At 39.1% G+C, this 23,727-nt stretch overlaps 1 protein-coding gene across 2 annotated transcripts in view; it reads left to right on the forward strand.

Annotated features, from left to right (window-relative positions):
• LOC117290607 (glutamate receptor ionotropic, delta-2-like) overlaps positions 1-23,727 on the forward strand; it is a 44,697-nt gene that overhangs the window by 9,864 nt on the left and 11,106 nt on the right. Inside the window, exons 2-5 of one of the 2 annotated variants that reach the window (XM_033772067.1) lie at positions 15,087-15,344; positions 16,317-16,525; positions 17,528-17,581; positions 22,338-22,367. In XM_033772067.1, coding sequence (XP_033627958.1) covers positions 15,087-15,344; positions 16,317-16,525; positions 17,528-17,581; positions 22,338-22,367 — 551 coding nt within the window. The remainder of the gene's footprint in view (positions 1-15,086; positions 15,345-16,316; positions 16,526-17,527; positions 17,582-22,337; positions 22,368-23,727) is intronic. The other variant, XM_033772068.1, reaches the window with a different exon arrangement.

Here is a 23,727-nt window from a genome sequence, read left to right on the forward strand (position 1 = left end):
TTTTTGAAACCAAATTTGAATCTGACACTTCTTGCCTGGACATTATTCAACCCACATTTTCGGTGAAATCTCAAAATTGCGAACACACACATTTGTACCAAAGTCCAATAAAATGTTTAAATCCATGGGGCACCAGTGATTGTCCATTCAAGTATACGGTGTTTTTAATATGGTCATTAAACTGCAACTCTGTTCATAGTTTCCCTTTAAAAAAAAACATCGGCTTCTTTTGTAAAATGTACACGACATATAAGGTCATAATTTTTCGCTAATGGCACATTCGGAATTTAATCTACACTTTCTTAACTCGGGACCTTAATCTGAAAGATTGCGAAATGAGATTCCACGCAGTTTCGCTCTACTATCAAACAATTGCGCACGTTACGGGGGCTCGAGTCTGGCCACTATGACGTAAACCCCGAATAACGTGCACGGGCACGTGTTGGTAGTCATGGGATGTGACACACAGAGGTCATTGCATCAGATACGTGATAAAACACCCTCTTGATCAATTTTGATCACAATCACACGCCACATGCGATGATAAAACACCGCTGCCGACAGCAAACCGATCAATTTCTATATATATTCCAGTGATTGTAAACGCTGATGGGGGGAAAAAATCTTGTTTACGTCTGAAAGAGAGGGAGAGAGTTATGATAATCAGTGGACTTATAATACATTTCCTTTTTCCATTCAACTGCAATGAATGCATCTGTACATAAGAGCCTGCGTTAGACAAACTTAAGTCAACAACCAGAAGGTGATTTGAAAACAAGTCGCAGACTTCTGAAATTGTTGAGTCAAAGGTTGGTTTTTTCCCTCTAACAAACACACTCTCTCTCTCTCTGAAAGGGCCATCACGCCAGCTGCCTGCTCTGTATCCTTCCGCGCTCTGGGCTATTTGAATAATTACCTGGTATTCGTGCGCCCAATAATAACGTCTGTTAAAAATCCCACGAAACCTCACCATCCCGAATATCCCTCAGGCAGTTTTGAAAATCTTTCGAATTTGAAATTAGAGCCTCTTTCAATGTCAATGTTCACTTTAGGGGAGGAAGTGCTGCATTTCAACTGACTTTTGAAAATGTAAACGGGGATAATTTCCATCAGGTATTATGCATGGATGCGACATGTCGTCTAAAGTCTGGCGTGGGTTCATCTTTATTTAGCATGCAGTAAATATTAAGGTGGTCAAGTTTGAAATTATCATTTTTAATCTTAAAGGGCGCGTGCATTTGGATGTTTAGAAAGTTTGTAATCACTTACTTTGCTTAAAGGCAGTGGACACTATTGGTAATTACTCAAAATTATTATTAGCATAAAACCTTACTTGGTAACGAGTAATGGGGAGAGGTTGTTAGTACAAAACATTGTGAGAAACGGCTCCCTCTGAATTGACGTAGTTTTCAAGAAAGAAGTAAATTTCCGCGAGTTTGATTTCGAGACGTCAGATTTAGAATTTGAGGTCTCGAAATCAAGCAAAATGAAAGCACACAACTTTGTGTGACAAGGGTGTTTTTTTCTTTCATTATTATCTCGCTCTTTCGATGACCAATTGAGCTCAAATTTTCACAGAATACTGGTCTTTGACAATTACCAGTAGTGTCCAGGGTCTTTAAAATAATTTGAATCTGAGAAGCGTTATTGTTATAATAAAATCACCATTTACACTTAGTCGACATCTGCTCTGTCAAGAACTTATAAATACAGTACGAGATGGGCAAACACTATGTGTCAGCCGAAGTATTTTAAGGAATCAAGTTAATAGGAGAAAGGCGCGACCCGCTTCTATGACCCAGGCACAAACTGGAGTCCGAGTATACCTTCGGGTGTGGGTACGACCAGCTATCACTTAACCATAGCATCTGCAGCCAACGGTCACAGCCAACGGTCGGTTTACTCTGACACACGGCCCAAAATGTTAAAGGGACTAGACACCATTGGTAATTACTCAAAATTATTGCATAAAAACTTACTTGTTAACGAACAATAGAGAGCTGTTGATAATTTAAAAAAACATTGTGAGAACAGCTTCCTCTGAAATAGCTTTTTTGAGAAAGGGGGGTTAATTTCCCACTTAATAAGAAAAGACTAAGGCCTGGAGCCCATTATTATGCATCTGAAAGCACACAACCTTGTTCAACAAGGGTGTTTTTCTTTCATTATTTTCTTGCATCTTTGATGACTAAGTGGAGTCCAAATGTTCACATAATATTTGCTATTTTATGCATGTTGTGGTACGCCAAGTGAAAATGCTGGGTTTATTTTAAAGGAACATTACAGAATTGGTTTTGCTAGCAAAAAAAAAATTGCTGGCAGTGTAAGCACTTTATGTAATCCAACATATACAACTGACAAACCTGTAGAAGTTCGAGATCGAACGGCCATCTGGGTCACGAGAGAATAGTGAAAAACCGATTACAATTTTTGCATTTTTTTTTTGCATTGCATCGATGCACAAAACAAAAATGAATAAAACGCTCGATTTCATACACAAATATTTCAAGTGATGTTTTACAACTATCATCATCATTAGACCATGTAAGTTTTATGTAAATCTGTGATATTCGAGATTTCAGTTTTTTGCCAATTCTGTAACGTTCCTTTAAGTTACCAATAATGTGTCCAGTGCCTTTAACAATAACTTGTAGATGTGTTACTGTTTATTTGGGTGATCCAGTACGGATAACCCCTGACTATAAAGCTCAGTTACCAATAACGAACCGTTTCGTGGGTCGATCTGAGTCAATAGAAAGTCCATTTGCCGGGAGGTTGCCCGTTCCAAGAAAGGTGTGATTGGTAGCCACCCCCCCCCCCCATCTTATATAGAAACCACAGAAGACCGGCATCCGGACTGTAATGAAATCAACCTTATTAAGAGTCAATCCTTGATCTGGCCACAGCCTCACGCTCCGTTCCATATCATAATTATAAGCACACCGCTCTTACTAATACATGAAACAAGATATAGAAGAAAAAAAGCGCCAAAATGTTGGCGGGAAATGTTGGCGCGCTTTTGGTGACAAACGAACACATCACTTCGGATCTGAGTAACTAGGGGCGATCGGGTAATACTAACACACCTGTGGGTTAAATTCAATTATGGGGACAACTTTTACACATCCCCTCTCGCGGATGAGCGCGTATCACGAGCGAATTTGCTCCAATTTTCTTGCAGCTGCTTAGCCTGGGCGTTACGTTTTTTTAAAGGCAGGGAATACACTTTCGCGGTAGTTCAAATCCGGAAATGCTAATGTGGGTAAATGAATTATAAATATGTATACGGAAACGGAAAAATTCAACGAAATTATTGTAACTTTATATTCTTTTTGAAGAGGCCAGACCTTGTACAAGCTTAGGCTTCTTGTCTGACCTCCCCATACAGTTATTAGGTTCCGATAAGTAGTTTCCCGTATAATGTACTGCATGATGGTATGGAAATAAACCTGAATCTGAAATGAATTCTTTCCGAGTGAGAGAGGGGTCCAACATTGGATTTTGGCGGGAAAAAACCCTACCAACTCAGTCATTTGTGTTGAATAATTCAATCGGAACAGCAACGTGAAGTCATCAGGATTTTTGTCCACTTCATTCTGCAATAAATTGCCATCGAGTTTATTCATTCAAATGCTGGTTTCACTTCACACCTCTTGACTGCCTAATATAAAGCGACCGGGTAAAGGGGAGTTAGTAATAATTTCGGCTTTGAAAAAAATGCTTCATTGAACCATATTGGACTGTCGTCGCGTGAAGCATTCATTGCACAAGGTGCCCAGACATGAGTGAACGCTACCAGAGATCCGTATGAAAAACAATATTAATTTTTGGTTTTTACCCATACACCGATGTGTGTTAGCACTGTATACTCAGTACTTTCCCGAGTCATGTGAACAAAATATCACAGGCGTGTTACTCGGGTGGGATTCGAACCCACGACCCTTGCAATTCTAGAGCAGTGTCTTACCAACTAGACATTTAACATCTATCGTATGAAAAACCTGAGTTTCTGAACATTTCACCGCCGTACATTATATTTTGTTCAAAGTGAATGTTAAGGTTAGTAAATGACAAGTGTCGTAAAGAGTTTGTGTTCATATGGGATTTAAGGCATTGCATGGCGAGGTATCAATATTTGGTTTGCGGTAACGCCATGTGTGGGTCTACTTGCCAGGTAGAGTTTGTTCTTTGAGAACTGTCTTGCTATATATTCTACTACCACGTAGTAGATTTTTCGGATTTGTCGGGAGACTTCTCATTTCTGAAAAGAACTGTCCTGCTTATTAACTATTACCTGGGCGGAAGGTTGAAATTCGGCTTAGACTACTACATGTACTTAAGCTTATCGTTAATAACTGCCCTGCCACGGAGTTTGGGTTCCTTTAGCAAGTATTAGCATAACGCAGAGAAGTGGTTAAGCAAACTTCAGCCGTCAGGTGACATTGAACCACTGTTAAATCATGGTTAACTGACATACTATATAGACACAGTAGTTTTGGCAACATGCAGTGTTGTACCTTATCTTGCTGCATGCAAGGCACTCGGACACTATTGGTAATAACTCAAAATTATCGTAAGCATAAAACGTACTTGATAACGAGCAATGGAGAGCTGTTGATATTAAGTATAAAACATTGTGAGAAAGGGCTCCCTCTGGAGTAAAGTAGTTAAAAAAAAAAAAGGGTAATTTCTTACTCTAATAATAAAAGACTTTAGCTGAAGCCGTTTATTATGCATCTGAAAGCACAAACATGATGTAAAAATTGTCTTTTCCTTTCATTATTAAAATTCTTGCAAATTCGATTACCAATTGAGCAAAATTTTCACAGGTTTGTTATTTTATGCATAATGTTGAGTTGCACCAAGTGGGAAAACTGGTCTTTGACAATACCAAAGATCTCCAGTCCCTTTAATTATGTGCATCTTGATTCGTGATGAGTTGGCACATCACCCGCAACAGCTATACCAACAATAACGTGCATTACAATTGATATAAAAATCCCAGCTCTCAAAAACCAATGTCCGCAAGAAGTTCAACTGAATACATTAACCAGACATTGTCCTTAGAAATAAATGGAGACAGCCCGACACCAAAGATGACGAAGCGATACGGAATTGAAAGCCGATCGATCCGGTGACTAAAGGTGGTCGGTTCCCGGACTCCCGGACCCGGACTTTGCAGTGATTGACGCACTTATAAATTATAATCACATACGGTGACACAATCGTTATTATCCCCACCACCATCCGGGCATCGATCGAGCGGAGCTTCCGGATTCGTCGTTAAAGGCAAGGTGCAAAAAGTGTGAATGGCTCAGCTGGTAAATTGTGTTGCTCATCACAAACAACACAAAATAGTCGTTTTTCAAACACACCTTTCTAAAGGTGGGTTTAAATTGGTGTGTGTCAACGTAATAATGACGTTTATTCCATATACTCTGATGAAGTGGCAACATTATTCCAGAAATTATACTAAAAGTCAAATGTGTAAATCGTTGTTGCTCGTCACAAACTACAAAAATTGTCATTGTACAAACACACCATTCAAAGACTGTGTGATTGGTTGGTGTTTGTCAACGTAATGATGACTTGGTGGAAAAAAAAATCAAAAGAAATTTACTGGCTTCTTGTATGTGCTCATATCCGTCAATCAGTGACGTTCGTGGCACTTCAACATTTAGTATTTTCCTGCGAGACCTACGACTTTTACATAGCTCACAAACAACAACAATGTTTAAGCAAGAGTGTGTGAAAGCTCAGTTGGTATTCGTGCTCATCACAAAAAAAAAAAAAAAAAAATCAAACACATATTCAACGGTATATATGGTTATAGATAGGTGTATGTCAACGTGGTGATGTTTTAGTGGCAACATTATCTAGAAAGATACCAGAAAGGTCACACGTGTGAATTTTGGCTGTCAATTGTTGTTGCTCATAACAAACAACAACAAGTAGTTGTTTTTCAAAACGTAGTGATGATTCAGAGCCAAAATTATCAAGAAACTATCAAGATAGAGCGCTCATATCCGTCACTCCGTGGCGCTTAAACATACAGTATTTTCTTGCGTTTTGAATTATGAGACCTACTCCTTTTACATAGCACCATGTAAAGGTTTACAAAGTGCTGCGGCAAACCAGCCAATCAAACCAGGAACACCAGGGCGAATCCCTTCTTTTTTTTTTATAAGTGCACTAGGTTACTTTACGTACGTTACACAACACACGGGACCAACGGCTTTACGTCCCATCCGAAGGACGAAACGTTTAAGTGCATTGGTTGAGGACACAGGTGTCACGACGGGGACTCGAACTCACACACCGCTGATCAGAAACACCATAGTTCGAGTCCGGTGCTCTTTTACGCTAGGCTAAGACACGTCAGATACAATAAAGGTCACTTATGAAAATGTCAGCTGTATTTGCTGAGATACAACATCAAAATTTCACGATATTTTGATTCATAAGAACGAAGAATCCGTCCACGCTTAGCGAGGTGACAGCGGGTACCAACCGTATAGCCGCAGAACAACGGGGTATTTTAGAAGAAATAACTTTGCAGGATGCCAATTACCATCTGTACAACAAGTAAGCTATGTAACTATCAAGTACAGTTCTAAACAAGATGTGTGTGTGTGTGGGGGGGGGGGGGTAGTGCGCCATTTGTCTGATGGGGCGATGGTTCTGTTTGAATAGTATTTTGTTTTGTTTATGTAGTACTTTACAGAAAACTAAAACTACCGGATTCTGCGTAAGTTTGACCTATTTTTGGGTCACTTTGAAACAGATTAAGGGATCAGAAATGGTTCAGGCCAAACGGAGACCGAAATCCAAGTCAAATCTGAAGAGTTTTTTGGTACGGGATGCTTTTTAGACATTGCGCAACATCGCCATTTTAAATACTATTTTAAATGGGTCTCAAACATTATTATTTGACGTAAAAAAGAGCTATTTGATAATTTGTATACGCATGTCAGGTGTGATGAAGTACAGTATTTCAGAACTGCGTGTCACAATCCTAGGCCCAATTTCCCAGCATAAAAAAAAGTAGCTGGGTAAAGCAAATGATGCTTACCACAATAAGGCCACCGTCTAATTAACTACTGTACCGTGTGTACAATTTGTGACTGGTATCATCCTAATTTCTTATTTGCTTATTTCTAAGCAACATTTTCTGCATAAGCAGCTTTATGAAATAAGGCTCTGGAACCAGACCCTGACTGTACATCTTTGTATGATTTAGTTATGTGTTAAGCAGAGGGGGTAGGGGGGGTAGGGGGTGTTCTAACCAGCAGGCTGCTATGCTGGGTATGACATTGGTCTCGGTCCTGACACTAGGGCATCACACATATTGCACTTTATACCCGTCATGTCAATTTTCGAATCCAGAAATCTAATTTGAAGTTACTTATTCAAGCTAAACGAGCGATTACTCTCGCTAGTCTCCATTCAGGCGTAAACCTTTTTGACAGCTTTTACCGAAGCGCCCGTCTGAATTATAACGGCTGGAAAAACGGCTCGGGATACGAGGGTTGGAGTAAGTGTAAGATCGGACACCTGGAATGGACCAGGTTGGACTGAAAATCAAAATTGAGTCCAATGGACGGTGCTATGTTATATATGAAGAAGCTTAAAGGTGCAGTTGTGCGGGTTTAACTCAAGTGACCTGCTTATTTGCTGGTGTATGATTATCAACGAGTGATAGCAATGCATGAATTAGGCCAGGGGTCGACAGGGCACGGAATGCCGTTGGGGACGAGGATAGAGCTTAAGACTGACTCAACCCCCCGGCTGTGTGGTCTAGTTCTTTTGAGAGGTTATTTGTGATCGCTCTGTGACGTAGCCACGGGTGTTCCAACACGGCGAACCCTTGGGGTGTTGGATAATTGCTGAGGAAACTTTTGATTGAGTTTAGGAAAAGCTAACCATTGCTGGAATACTGAGGGAAAGCAGTTTGATGTTAACAGCGTATTCGTGTCCCCCCCCCCCCCAAAAAAAAAAAAAAATCAAATTTTGCAAAATTAAATTGTCGTGCTTTTGAAAAAAAATAACAGTTGGGTGGTTTCGGTTTAGTTGAACGGTATCTAACGATATTTACAAAGTTATGATAAAAAAGTCGTCTATAGTTTTTTATTAATTAAGTTGAAAGACAAAACAAGACAACAAACTAAGAACCTGGAATTGCGCTTGCGTGAAATTTGTGACGAATTGTCGAATAAAAGCTCGTCCATTGGTATTTTTTTTTAAGACAGTGATGGGGCAGATGTAGGAATATTTTGGGAAGCTGCATACAGTCGGAGTATGCCACGACGAATAGTATTTTTCCGAAATTGGGCTGCCAGTGCATGTTACCCAAAATGTTTCAAATCTAAGATCAACCCGTAGCAAACTATCTGTCTCTAGAAATACAATGAATGCGTGTAAAATGAATGCATGAATGAATGCGTGTGCAAACAAAATTCATGCTCGTCTTCTCAGACTTTGGTGTGTGTTTTTTCTTGTACGTTTTATCGCATACAATTTGAACTTTTGGTCACAGGGTGATAGAATGTAAATAATAATAAAAAAAAAAAAAAAAAAAAATAAGAGTAACAACTTTAAAGGCAAAGTTACACCCTCCAGCATTTTTATTTATTTATTTATACTCATTCGACAGCACAATTAGCGCCAACAATAGGGGAAAAATGTTATAGGAAACGAGAAGAAATATGGGTGCCCCAAGGCCACCATAGTAGATTGGAATGAAATCTTAAAGGGGACTACCATTATCTAACTTGACGTCTATGCCCCCCCCTCCCCAATCAACCACTCATCATGTTCGACGTACTATTGAATGAAACAACTCGACCGGTTAGTGTGCTCTTCTAAAGAAGTGGAGGGGGGGGGGCGTGGGCAGTTTAATATTTCCAATCTGTAAATGATATTGTAAAATGATACCAACTCGATAATGGTAAAATGTCTACCTGGATATAATGGTTATGGTCTTCTGTGCCGATATCATTTCAAAAACGACTAGCTTTGAAATAATATCTGCTGAGTTGCAGCTACTTGGAGCGTCTGCCCTATGTATGCATTGGCTCAAAACATCTTATGCAATGAAGATCATCCGAACAGTGTAATCGAAACGTCCAGTGCAACGACCCCCATTCAGAAACTAATACAACTGTTACTACTATACAACTACAGCTTCTTGCTAGTTGCAGAGTGTCATAATATGCGTGCAACTGGCTCAAATTGTACTATAGACTGAATACCATCCTAGCAGTGTGATCGAAACGTCCAGACCAACGGCCCCAATTCAGAAACTAATACAACTACAGCTGCTACATGTTATAAAATGAAGACCATTAGAGCAATGTGATCGAAACGTCGAGCCCAATGGCCCCATTCAGATACTAATACAACAGTTTGTTGAAGAGTGTGCTATATGCATGCGTTGGCTCAAATTATATTGTATAATGAATACCATCAGAGCAGTGTGATCGAAACGTCCAGACCAACGGCCCCCCATTCAGAATCTAATACAACCCCAATCCAATCCACAATGCATTTATAGCGTTCCTTTAGTTTCCCCCGAGGTTTCCAGAAAGCAATTCAACTTTCATTCCCCGATTCAAATCAATCCGTTGAAGAGTACCACACTCATCTCGATAGCAACAACAAAAGTGTCAAGAAATAAAATAAATATATACCGAGGAAAATAAGCTGGACATACAACTACAACCTATTTCCAGAATTCATCTTCAACTACAATAATGATATTTTCATCAAGTTTTGACAGATGCTTTTCAAAGAAACACCAGTATAACCATCTAATTTAATACTGATAATCCTTAAAACCAAAATTCATTGTAAGATTATTGTTTTGACACTGTGGACTTCAGAGGTGGGCATTTAAATTATACTATAAATGGATCTAGGCACCACGAGACAATATCAAGAGTCTCTACTGCCTGGCCCAATTAAACTAAGACCGGTTATTGCCTTTGGGCGAGCTGCATTGTTTTCATGAATTTTTTAAAGGCAGTAAAAACAACTTCCAAAAAATCGATAGGTTGGCGGTCGTGAGGTTTTTTTGCAAGCAAAAAGAAAAATAGTCTTTAAGTACCGATCACGGTGCAAGATTCAAAGTAATGTTTATCCTTTAACCTAATTGCATACGTTATTTCATTTCTATTGATTGGCTTAAAAAACTACGGCATATAAAGAAGGACCCTGGTAGGTTTTTTTTTTTTTTTTTTTGCCGTGGACCGGGAGAGAGAGGGACGGCTAGCGTGAATCCCGATGAAGTTAAATGGGTCAATTGCGTCGCTAATCAGGCGATAAAATCGCAGCAACACACACCAAGTCGAGCGGAAGACAATTCCCGAATTCTTGTATCGCAATTATTGATCGAGCATGTCTCCTGGGAGTATGGCGTCTGATTTTGTGAGGTTTTTTTTTTATGTGAGGTTAAAAAGCTAAGATGGGACTCGTTGTCCAATGACTTCAGAAATCCCAAGACATAAATAGGAATTTTACAATTGTGTTTTAATTATGCATAAACTCTATTCACTGGATATAAACAATTACTGTTTTTAACTGTGCATGAACTCTATTTACTGGGTAGCATGAACTAAAGACAGTGCAAAAGTAATCACGAGTTCCAAAGATTTTTTTCTCAGGGGTTAGCTATAAAGTAAGCACTCGTTGTTCAATGGGTTTAAAAATCCCAAGACATGCAATATTTTCCCGTCTATGTATATATATGAATTATACAATACTTTAATTTAATCATGTATTACTCTATTCACCGAGTAAACGCTATGACAACAAGTAAGGTTAATGAAGAAATAAAGACAGGTGCAAAAGTAATCACAATTTCAATTTTGTTTTACGGGGTAAGCTAAGTAAGGACTCGTTGTACAATGGGTTCAGATATTTCAAGACATGCAATACTTTTCTCTCTTTCAAATATAGGAATTATACGAATGTATTTTAGTTCTGCATCACTCTATTCACCGGGTAGACCGTATGACAACACGTAAGCACAATGCAGAAATGAAGTACACGATTTCCAGATATTTCTTTTATGAAAAAGCACATGTGTGGCAGTGGTCATTATCAAAACAGAGAAAAGCAAATACCACTTTCTTAAGAAAATAGCATGTGCTAAATCCTAAATGGGTCGGTTTGATTTATCTCTAATTCCAAGTTTGCTTATTTCATCACTTCTATGGTCATTAGGCACCAAACCAAATCAAATCTGCAACCTGCAAAAACATTATCTTGACTGCATTTTCCATATACTAACAGCAGGTTTACCAACAGAACTCTGCTATTACACTGGTACAGTAGAGAGATCGTTTCAATGTTACATTTGAGACTGAATGTTGCGACATAATTTCCTTCACACGAGGTCAGAGATAGCCAGGAGCCTGTACTATTATATATGCCATAACTGACCATAGGTATTTCCGTCACCTATTAACAGCCTAGCGTGTGGGGGTTCGTGGCAATTCCATCCGATGATACCTTAATGGATTCGAACCCTCGACCTTCTAAAGGTCGCAAGGTTGTTCTCCCAAAACAAGAACCTCTGTAAGACACTTAGCCACGTCTGTCGGATTTGGGAGTCTAAGTGCACAAATCCCCCCTGAGCAGTCATGTTCACACGGCACATTAATGGTTTAGCAAACTTCAGGTTTTCCGCAAGTTCTAAAAAAAAAAAGTGCACGATCAAGGAAAATCCTTGGCCTTGAATAACTAGAAAATATATACAATTGAAAAGCTGAAGAAGAACAAGAAGAAGAAGAGCAAAGCTTACCAACCGATTTGTTATATATTTTGTTTAATTTCAATGCAAATCGCCAGACACACAAGGAAGGTCTGATATGAAAATCAAAATCAAACGAGTTTCTGCCCTTTTACTCTACGCGAGGTCACCTATTGTTTTCACAGGGGCTGTTGTCACCTACTCTGGCTGAAACAGGGTTACCCTCCTTTACAATCCATACGGATGCAGGCTTGGGTATCATCCATCAGAAGCCTGGCTGGCAGAGCAGAAAGTACTACATCCCCCAACTTAAAGACACTGGACACTATTGTCAAAGACCAGTCTTCTCACTTGGTGTATCTCAAGTTATATGCATAAAATAACAAACCTATGAAAATTCGAGCTCAATATTGGTCGTCGAAGTTGCGAGATAATAATGAAAGAAAAAACACCCTTGTCACACGAAGTTGTGTGCTTTCAAGATGCTTGATTTCGAGACCTCAAATTCTAAATCTGAGGTCTCAAAATCAAATTCGTGGAAAATAACTCCTTTCTCTTAAAACTACGTTACTTCAGAGGGAGCCGTTCCTCACAATGGTTTATACTATCAACAGCTCGCCACTACTCGCTACCAAATAAGTTTTTATGCTAAAAATTATTTTGAGTAATTACCAATAGTGTCCACTAAATAATGATGTTCATGGTTGTGTTAGGCATGTTTTAGTCTTCCTGGTTTTCTTAGCTAAGACGGTATAGAATGTATCCTCTACTGCATAAAGCAGCTGCGCCTGTGATAGTCCCATGGTGAAGCACAGATCACGTTTCAGATGCACCCACATTATAAGGAGATACCATCTAAAATATTAATTTAGAAATAGACGTACTCATGAGGAGACATTTACCCACCAGCGTGGATCGATAAACTGTTAACCCTCCTTAACCATAAAAACAAATTGCGCGAGCTAGAATTTATCTTAAGGTTCTCCTTTCCTGCCTTTTGACTTGTAATGTGATACCACAATGATTGTGGGAATATATAAAACTGACATGGAGAGATGAACGAGTGAAGGTGTTCAATAGGAGCCTACTAATAAACCTCAGAGATGTACAGGTGTCAACATAAAGTCCGGGATTACCTCGTCCTCGGGACATCCGCAGCTGGCCGTCCCAAGGGCCCTTCAGCCCCGGTGGTCGGAGCGAGGCCCACGCGGTAACGAACCGACCCACTGGATGCTGTGAGCGATGGTTAAAACGATCCTTGATTGTATTAAGATAATGTTTTTTTCTTCTTTAAAGCAACTGACATTTTAATCAATTTGGCTGATAGGATATCTTAACAGCTTTATGGATCACAGATCAATGTAAACAAAACGGGTTAGATCTCATAAACCACTGATATATAGGCTACATATAATTATGCATTGTTCTGTCTAAAATTGCTGACCGTTGTGCTACGTTCGAACTTGTTTGATACCAATAAGCAATAACATGAATAATTTCATAGCCATTTGACTCTACAACATTTTTTTCCTTAAAGGGTGTGCCCAACATTGGTAAAAGTGATAAATGGCCACCACTTTTATACAGTTTCCTCCATCGCAATTGTAAAATGAATATTATAGCAGCGTTGTGTGTTTTAGGGACGTGACGTCATGAAATTTGAAGTAGATTCAACATAATTCTTCTCCAGTGAAGTTTAAAACCCTTTTTTCACTTTCAAAAGCCTTTTTTTTCACTTTCAAAAATTTTCAATTGCCCAGAATTAAACAACCTTTTGTCAAAAAATAGTCGGTTAAACTTGATTCTAAGACAGGCTACAAAGAATAAGTAAATATCCATACAGTTGCACGCACTGTTAATAATGCAAAACTCAATGCAACCATTTTGGGCCGTCTTTAATATCCAAACGCCTTTTGACACAGAGCTCGCTTGCTTCGAAACGCTGACAGTGTCGGCAATTTAGTTTTTTTTTCTTTCTTCTTCTTTCTTTTGCACATCAGCGGTGATGTCTGGCGATAAACAGGCGGGGGGTTACAGTTCTTTCTCTCCCCCGTCGATGTTCCTGTCACTTTACCCTTCCGCCCCGCAGGGACGTATGGGCATCAATATTGAGGATCGGCCGACGAATCGGCCTATAGCGCTAATCCTTAATAGTGAGAGAGCACGTGATCTCGCTGATGACAGAATTCTATCTTTTTTCTTTCTTTTTTGACGTTTCTGTTTTTCATGTTTACTTGAATCAATTCTAAGACTGAAGTTATCGAGTTGACTGGCCCAGAGAGCGCTACGGGGTGACGTCATTGGAGATAACGATTAGCATATTCATGAGGATGTGCTCGATCAGTGCCAAGTCAACGCCTTCAATTGAGCTCTCACGGTGCGGCTGTGCTTTCCATCTGTGTCCAGCCCATTGTTGTAAACCAATATAGGCGAGAAGTAAACAAAGTCTGGTACATTTTTCTGTAAAATAAAGCTTATTGTAATGTGATTAGAGAAAGTTTGAAATTATGTGGTCTGAATCCAGATTCGGGTTTTTATATTCGATTTTAGTTTAAACACATAAGTGGTTTAAGATTGGCTTCTTCCGTTCTATGACGTCAGTGGTTATCAGAGACGTCACGGACGATCTCAACCATCCTACACGTCCGATGATGGCACCATTATTATTCATTTTAGAGTACACAAGTATATCACAATCATCCCGAAAGAATACTGAAAATAAAGCAGAAAAAAAGAATATCAGCGTTCCATGTGTTAATTTGCTTTTAACCGCCTAACATCACAATCCCATAACCACCCAGTTCAACTACCACCAGGGACACGCTGCCACCTACTCCTGGGGCTCAGAAACAGGGTTATAACCCACCTTCACAGTCCATAAGGATTTAGGCATCATACACCAGGAACCTAGCTGGTAAAGCACTACCTTCCAAACTCTTTATGAAGCAATATTGGTCAAGAGCCTTGATCAAGGGCACAAGTTAGTGCGATGACCGGGATACGAACACACACTCCGCTACTGAAAACACGTTGGCCCAATTTCAAAGAGGTGCTTAAGCAGAAAATATTGCTTAACAAATGTTTGCTTAGCAGAAATGAGAAGGATACCAGCCACAAATTGTACATGAGACATAGTAGTTTGGCTGGTAACCTTATCCTGGTAATCTAAACTGTTGAACTATTGTTTTGTGCTTAAGCAGCTCTATGAAATTTGGCCCAAAAAGTCGGCCATGACATGCCACAAAGCATACAAAACCAAATATTCGACCATTGTGCCCTACATTGAAAATGAACCAACCCAAACTAATGCCTTATCTTTTTCTTGTATCCTCAGCCTGCACAATGTTAAACTCAACCATGGTCGCAATGGTGTCTTCGACAGGCTGCGAGACAAGTCTCGCCCTCCAGTCGTTAACGAACTCTTTCGATGTGCCGCATATAATCGTGCCGAGCGAGGAGTGTCCAATAGAGAAACACAACAGTTTTACAGTCAACGTGCGGCCTAGTTTACTATACCTCAGCGAGGCAACATTGGAACTTGTATGGAGTCTAGCGTGGACTAAGATCTGCATATTCTACGATTCAGAAACAGGTATAAACTCACGGTACACAAACTCTTATAATTCTCCATAAGCATTTAACCGTGACACAAACGTAAATACATTACGTAATTAATTAACGTTACATACTTGGAATATCTAACAAACGTTTTACATGTAACGTACGTAACAAACGTAATACGTAGCAAACGTAATACATGTAATATTCGTACTACAAGTAGACGAACTTATGGGCCACCTCGTCACATTATCTAACAAAACGCCATATGACTTGTGACATACTGTGGTAAAAAAATAATGAAGCAACGAGTAAGCTATTTAGCTCCACCCATTTGATCTGCTGACAAACGAGAGCCGTAGTTTATGATTTACAAATCCTGGTTGGTTGTGCGATGGCAAATCAAAATCTTAACAGTGAGTGTATCAAACACACGCCTAGGGGCACGGGGTCTGTTTAAGGGCCCCGGAATTCAGGAAAAACGAGCAAAGCTCTCAATCAGCACGTCAGATCATTCGTATCTAATTGAATAGCATTGCAAAGATGAATGCTTTTAACATGTGGTTGCTGTTATAAGGGCCTGCAAATATCACAAAGACAATTACCTTATATCCACTATAACTATTTCCGCCAAGCTATATAGGATAACTAATAACCCATGCATTATTAATAACTCATCCTTAATTACCCACTCCGCAAAAAAATGAACAATTTTCTAAATAAATTGTCAGCTTTTTCCCACAAACAAAGTTAAACCTCACGAGCAGTAACCAACAGTTTCAAAGCTTTCTCTCTTCCCCCAAAAAAGCTTACACAAAATGTACAACAATTCCTGCACCTATCAGTGACAGTACCTTGTAGCAAGTCTAACAAAGACAAAGATCTGCATCTTCTACATTTCGCAAATTGTTCCTGCCAAAAAAAAAAGGGCCCCATGAGCAGCAACAACTAATTCAAATTCTTTTCTTTTTCCATTTCTCGCCAAAAAAACTTTCCCGCTAAAAAGCTTACAAAAATGTACAGCAGTTCCTGCACCTATCAACAGAGTCCGACGACAAAAAGCCACCGGAAGTGACGTTATTCCGGCTGGATGACACCGAGGATTCCAGCACCGTGATTGCCATCATCCGAGTCCTCCACAAGGCCAAAGACTCGGAAATTAAAAACATGATCACATTTTGTAACACAGCAAATAGTATGAAAATTATACGGCAGGTAGGAAAGATTTTACTAGCTCCAGTGCGCTATTTTGTGTGTGTCTTTTACGGCAGTTGATTAGTTTCATTCAAATGTTCACAAGATTACTAGCTCGAGTGTACAATGTTGTTTATCTTTTAAGGGTTCATTCCTAAAGTTCAAAGTTCATAGGATTACTATAGCTCCAGTGTGCTATGTTTTGTATCCTTTAGGCAGCGGATTAATGCCATCTTCTGAAAGTTCAAAGTTCATAAGATTACTAGGTCCAAGGCGCTATGTTGTGTATCCCTAAGGGTTTCAAAGCTCAAGTGCGCTATGTTGTTACCTTTAAAAAACAGTTTATTGGTTTCATTCTGAAAGTTCAAAGTTCATAATGATTACTAGCTCCAGTGCACTATGTTGTGTATCCTTTAAGGCAATTGATTAAATCCATATTTTTAAAGTTAAAAGTTCATAAGATTACTAGGTTCCAGTGTGCTAGTTGTGAATTCTTAAAGGCAGTTGATTGGTTCTACTCTGAAAGGTCCAAGTTCATAGAAATTACTAGCTCAAGTACGCGTATAGCCTTTAAGACAGTTTATTGGTTTCATTCTGAAAGGACAAAGTTCATTATCATTCAAAACTAGATCCTCAAGAGATATTATTATACCTTCGTCTGAAAACACTGTCCAAGTCGAGAACATCGAACTTGAAAAACCATTGAAACCATTGTCTGACCATTGCCTATTATTTCAATCGCTTGTAAACATACGTATTAACCAAATCAGTTCGCTGCTTTCACACTAAAACGGTTCTATACTACATTATGAAGATTTGCACACGTTTTTTACATAGTGTGTTTTGGGGACAACTATACACAAATGGATCTAGTTCTACTTTTTCAAAACTAATTATACTCCCACCATGTAAAGTTCAAATCCTACTTGAAATTACTAGTCTAATCCACGTACTAAACCTATTTGATTCCTCTTTTCCCCTCATCTGAATTATTAATATACTTTTCTCTCTCTACGTATCTAGGCTGCCCTTTTTGGGATGACTTGTGGCAAATTTAAGTGGATAGTCACTACACAGGTAGGATCCGACAATCGGATAATATGTAGACAGCTTTACGCTCTAAACAAAACACCTGATGGGTCAGAATTAACCAATGCTCCGGGTCCCATTGTGGCATGACCCATGCCTAGGTCAATGTGACCCGGAAAGTGGTCAACGCGATCAATTTTCTCTTAGTTTGACCCCTGTTTGGGTCATTTTGACTTAAACTCCGTGTCATATTGACCAAGAATGGGTCAGGCCCCATCAAATCCGGATCACTTAATTCTGATCCGGGAGTTTTGGAAGTGTCTTGTAAAATTATCTCACAAGTACTGGTTTGGGTATTATTGTTTAAACGAAAATCGGAATTCTTCACTCTACAACCTCCCGTGTCAAAGATGAACCGGACTGCGGGTCCAAGAGGGTCTGACCCTTTTTTAGTTCAGGCTGACTCGGAAACTGGTTTTGAAAATGCGATTTGAGCGTACTGTCGTTACGAGAAAAAAAAACACCTTTAAATTGTGCAAGCAAGAAACACTCCCATATAAGACCACTGCCAAAGCAGGGGTGTGCCATCGGGGTGTGGACAAACTATTTAAGGGTGTAAAAGCACTTTGGTGCAGCTTACTGAGATCAAGCTTTTCAGAGTGGTGCATAATAATTAAGCGTTGTAGTGTATTGTTGTGAATTGTGTCTTTGTTCTCATTTGCTTCCGCATAATTCTCAAAGCATCGCCCTTTCCCTCTTTATCTGTGCATATCATTTGCATAGTAAACCTATACTTTGCATATTATTTGCATATAAAATGTAAACTGAGTCAATTTTACTCGCTGCTAGCTGGCCCTTCATAATCATACTTTGGTTGCCTCTTATACTATATATCAGTTTCGTAAAAGGGAATCAGTCAAATTTCATGTCTCCATTTTCCCCTCTTGTTTGTTGGTTTTTTTTTTAAAGCAAACGGGAGTGGTACACAAGAAATTTGGGAAGATCTCTTATTTTAGAGACTTTTATAGAAGTCTGAATTCTTCGAAATAAATAAACTGATCCAAAAATAAGTCAGCTGACCAATAGTTGGATTTTGCGGTTATTTGTTATTTGTTCTACCCCCTAGTTTTAATTTTTTTTACAAAAACAATTATATTAGGGTTAACGAAATCGATTGTTTCTTCAAGACAAGTAGACGTCAGAATTTAAACGGAAACAGGATTTCGAAAAGGGGGACCTCATTTAGTTTTAATGCCATCATAAAACATCTGATTCCGAGCAGACATTTTAAAAAGTTCAAAACAAAATTGAAAGTTCCATTTGATTAACTTTCGTTTATTTCTTGATTACATTATATGATTGCAGACACGTCGTACAGACGCCCAAAAATCAAAATGAATGCAACATTTATGATTGAATGCACAAAACAAACGGACCGAAAATCTAAAACATTTTTCAATATTGGCGAGTATTCTTTCTGCCCCAATGAAGTTCCGTTTCTGCATCTACACCTTCAAATTAGTGCATTAGGGAATAAACAAACAGCCAAGAAGGCAGGCAATTTAGAAAATGTTATGAGGTTTCTGTGAAATGCAAATAGCCAAAGGCCCGTCGGTGAAAATCCTTATGGGAGAAATCTGTCGATTAAAGATGGAGTAGACATCCAGGCAAAGTCTGGCTAGGTTCCCTGTTACCTTAAGGGTTTTAACGACCATTTAACATCTAAGAAACCAGACTAATATTAACTCCAACCTCAGAGCAGACATCTTGATAAGTACCAACAAGAAAAGATTACATTATTTTTCAACCTAGAGTCTTGAGAAGCAATATACTGGAACAGGCTTTTGCCTAATGATCGCCTGGGAAATAGTACCGCAGCCATTTTGGAAAATGTTGTTGTTTCAGTAAAACATTTATGTATTATAAAAACACTCTCAAAGCTCCCGTGTCAGATTTAACCCGGTTTCTGAGTTCCAGGTAATTTGACCCACTAATGGGTCAGGCTGACCTGGAAGCTGGTTTAAATGGGATTACAAGTCGAAATCAGCGTCAGATTGACACTTTTATGGGTCATTTTGCCACGAAGTTCGTATCAATATTTGTATCCTGTTCTTCAAAGCGTAAGCAGAGAGCGATGAAAACTTTCCAAGCTTATTTTCTGACGTATAAACGTACACAAAAAACATTCACTTTAAAGGTAATCGTGCACGTACCATTCCCTTTAAATGGGTACATCCTTGTGTATAACTATTTTTTAACACGGATTATTGTTTTTATTTAAAACGTATCTTGTCAATAGCAAATTATGTCCATTGTCAAAGTTTCTATAATGAACGTGTAAAAATGATTTCTCAAATCATTATGCGGCTAGCAGTCAGTGTTTCATGTGATCAGCAACTGTGTCTGTGTATTTTGTACGCAATGCATTTGTTCTGGTAGCCATTGTGTGGCGTTCCCTCATCCCCGCGTATGTAAGTCAAGGACAGTGTTGTTAGTCTGTGTGGTTAGAAGGTAGTGTGCAGCATTCATAGAAAAATAACTTTGCAAGAAATCGAAGTTACGGCTTTTACGCATCTAAATTAATATACTTTTGTTGAGTAAATTGTTGAGCCCAAGTGCGGCCATGTAACCCACTTGGACTCCGTATTTGAAGTCCGTTTTCGCTGTGCTGTTTGAAAAGACATTGGAAGAAAATGGTGGTTGTATTAAAAAGAAACCATTAATGCTGCACAGTCCCTCTTAAGGCGTGTTCTCAAATCCCAATATCGCTACCGCCATCTTATACTTGGTCTCATTCTCTCTCCCAAAAAAAAACTATTCTGTTGATGCTCAAAAATGGGACCAGACTTATTTCATTTCCAGCCTCGATTTGGTTACAAGTATCCTAATGAGAAAGAAGAGAAAACAAGATGGTTGCACCATAAGAAACATCCATATACACATTTTGGTAGAAGTCGGTTTTTGTAAAACCATGCAATTGTGTTCTGGGCCTGATTTCCTAGAGCTGTTTGTAAGCACATCCAAAATCTTCACAATTTTCTAGGTTAATGATGTGACATGGCATCTTCCGCTGCAGGTAACCTTTTTTCTGGAGAGCACAGCTTTATTGTGCTTAATTGTACTTTTGTTTCTATAATAAGTAGCTCAATATGAAATTTGATATTGGTTAATTTCGACTGGTATTTTCCACGTATCTTTACACGCTCATGTTTTAAAAGCTAATCTTGAGAATAAGCACTAAAAGTAGCTGCAGTTTCAAGCATTGCTTCGTCCCTGTAAATTGACTCACAATCAATGCCCATGGACGGTGTAGTTGGTAGTTCAATACGATTACTTGGTGTGGTCCTTGTGGACCAACGCAGCCTCAGGCACGTTAGCAGCGTTCAATGACTTATCCTTCATTAAACACGCAAAGAGCGAATACACTCGAATGAACCTTGTACTAATGTGTGTAGGGAAGCAATTATGGTATTCTTCAATTTAAAACAAAGCTTAAAAGATGGCTTGTCTAATCAAATGGTGGAAAGTTTCGATGAACACCAAATGTGTTTATTGTTCCTAAATGTTTGACTGTTTCCTTGTATAAAGGCTATGTTGTTACTTTAAATTATTCAATCCTTTTTGAAGGGTGTAATTGGGTGCCTTTTTAGTTTGAAAGAAAGGTTTAACCTTGTTAGACCTACACTATGCAATTCTAATTTCCACTTTACTTTAAAATATGCATTTGCCAAGAAAATTGTAAGCTTTTGTGTTAAAGGCAGTGGACACTTTTGGTAATTACTCAAAAATAATTATGATCATAAAACCTAACTTGGTAACGAGTAATTGGGAGAGAATGATAGTATAAAACATTGTGAGAAACGGCTCCCTCTGAAGTGACGTAGTTTTCGAGGAAAGAAGTAATTTTCCACGAATTTGATTTCAAGACCTCAGATTTAGAATTTGAGGTCTCGAAATCAAGCATCTGAAAGCACACAACTTCGTGTGACAAGGGTGTTCTTTTCTTTCATATAGTTATCTCGCAACTTGGACGACCAATTGAGCTGAAGTGTCCAGTGTCTTTAAAGTAAAAATGCATCAAATTGTACGCAAAGTTATATGCATGGCCCATTGTACTAGCCATGCAGTTGTAAAGCGCCCAATCCCGCCCATTTCAAGCCTTCCTGTATACTTTCAAAACTTGTTGTTCAAAGTTGACCTGAATCTGACTTCAAGGGGTAAGCGAACTAGAATTGACATGTTTTTCGCATAAAATATACCAAGGAACGGGGTAACGCAGGGTCTTAGTACTGATTGATTGGAACCGACTCAAATACAGGTCAAATAGACCCAGACTCCGATCAAACCTGACCAATATTCAGTTCAAATTTACCCGGAATTGGGAATTTGGAGGGGAATTTTGTTAAAATTACCCAAACATAGACATAGATAGATAGATAGATAAAATGGTTTATTAAAAAAAACTGTCCTCGCAGCACAGAGGCTGAATAACGACACAGGGTGGTATCCGAAAACGATTCAACTCTACATTACAACTGACTCGAATGTGAGTAAACTCTGACTCGGATTGGAGTCAACTTTGTCCGAGATTCGTGTCAACTCTGACCCGGATTCGAATCAACTCTGACCCGGATTCGAGTCAATTCTGACCCGGATTCGAATCAGCTCTGATCCGGATTTGTGTCAACTGGGTAAGATTTGAAAGTGTACATTATCCCACACACCTACATGTAAGTGTTTTATGTGTTGTTTGCACCATGATACCACCTCAGTCTACTCGTTTCTCCTCTCATTTTGTATACAGATGAGCGTAGACAACGCTGTCGGATCGCTGGTTAGTTTGCTTGCTTGGCCTACTACTAACAATGCTTTCTTTGAACTAATCACAAATTCACCCTTGGATAAGAACCATGTCACATTTGAGCTGATGGGCAAACCAAGTTAAAAATAACAAATGGGCCTTTTGACTTTATCCTTGGTTTCCCTCACTCTCAGATGCTTAAAGGGAAGGTACACGTTTGGTAATTGTCAAAGACCAGTCTTCTCACTTGGTGTATCCCAACATATGCATACAATAACAAGCATGTGAAAATTTGGGTTCTATTGGTCATCAAAGTTGCGAGAAAATGATGAAAGAAAAACACCCTCGGTGGACGAATTTGTGTGCTTTCAGATAGGAATAAAAGACTTCTAGCTAGAAGTCTTTTTATTATTTTAGTGAGAAATTACCTCTTTCTCAAAAACTACATTATTTCAGAGGGAGTCGTTTCCCACAATGTTTTATACTATCAACAGCTCTCCAATGCTCGTTACCAAGTCAGCTTTTAAGTTAATATTTGTTTTGAGTAATTACCAAACGTGTACCTTCCCTTTAAAGTAGTATAAACAAGATTCCACTGGGGTGAAGGCTATGTACGTTTTAATAGCTTATGTTTTCAGGTTTCTTTAACATGAAACAAGTTAGAGCTGGGTTTATTTGCATCCCTCGTTATCGATAGCAACTTGGTGAAATCGGTGGATCACTTTGATAACGCTAGTATTGACCCATTTCACCCGACGTCATCAGCAGAAAAATCTTGAATGCGCCATACTGGTGGGCAACTTCAATGTGCGTTTTTATATTAACTCTATGCTGCGCGTTATGCAGTGAAACTGTGCATTTTAGGCGACGCGGCGTTAATACACGTAAACCTAACTGCCCACCAACATGGTGAGCGTGGCATTGGTCGCCGCGTGTGATACGCGTGCAAGGGGTCAATACTTAGTTGATTAAGTAACATCTTTAACATCTGACATTCACTCTGAAACTAATCTATTATACAAACTTCTTTGCACTGGTTTCAGGAGACTATAACCATTTTGATTTACGTTTACATTGGCACTTTGAAAGACAACCATTTTCACTTACATTTACCTCGGCATTAGTGTCCTTTGCTCTAGCTTAAAAAAACCTCCACTAATCCAACCACAAGAGGGAGGCCTGTGTTTTGTGTAATGACGATAACATTCTATTTTGGGTGCGTTCGTTTAGCTTTCCTGGGTCGACCCCGGTGTGTGGCGGTTTTTTTTCCAGGACGATAGTTATCTCCACACGTTCGTCCTATCCTGGAAAAAAAACACCACACACCGGGGTCGACCCAGGGAAGCTAAACGAACGCACCCTATGATTAATTTGTTGAACCACAATGTTCATT

This window comes from Asterias rubens, chromosome 5 (genome assembly GCF_902459465.1).
Source record: "Asterias rubens chromosome 5, eAstRub1.3, whole genome shotgun sequence".
NCBI lineage: Eukaryota > Metazoa > Echinodermata > Asteroidea > Forcipulatida > Asteriidae > Asterias > Asterias rubens.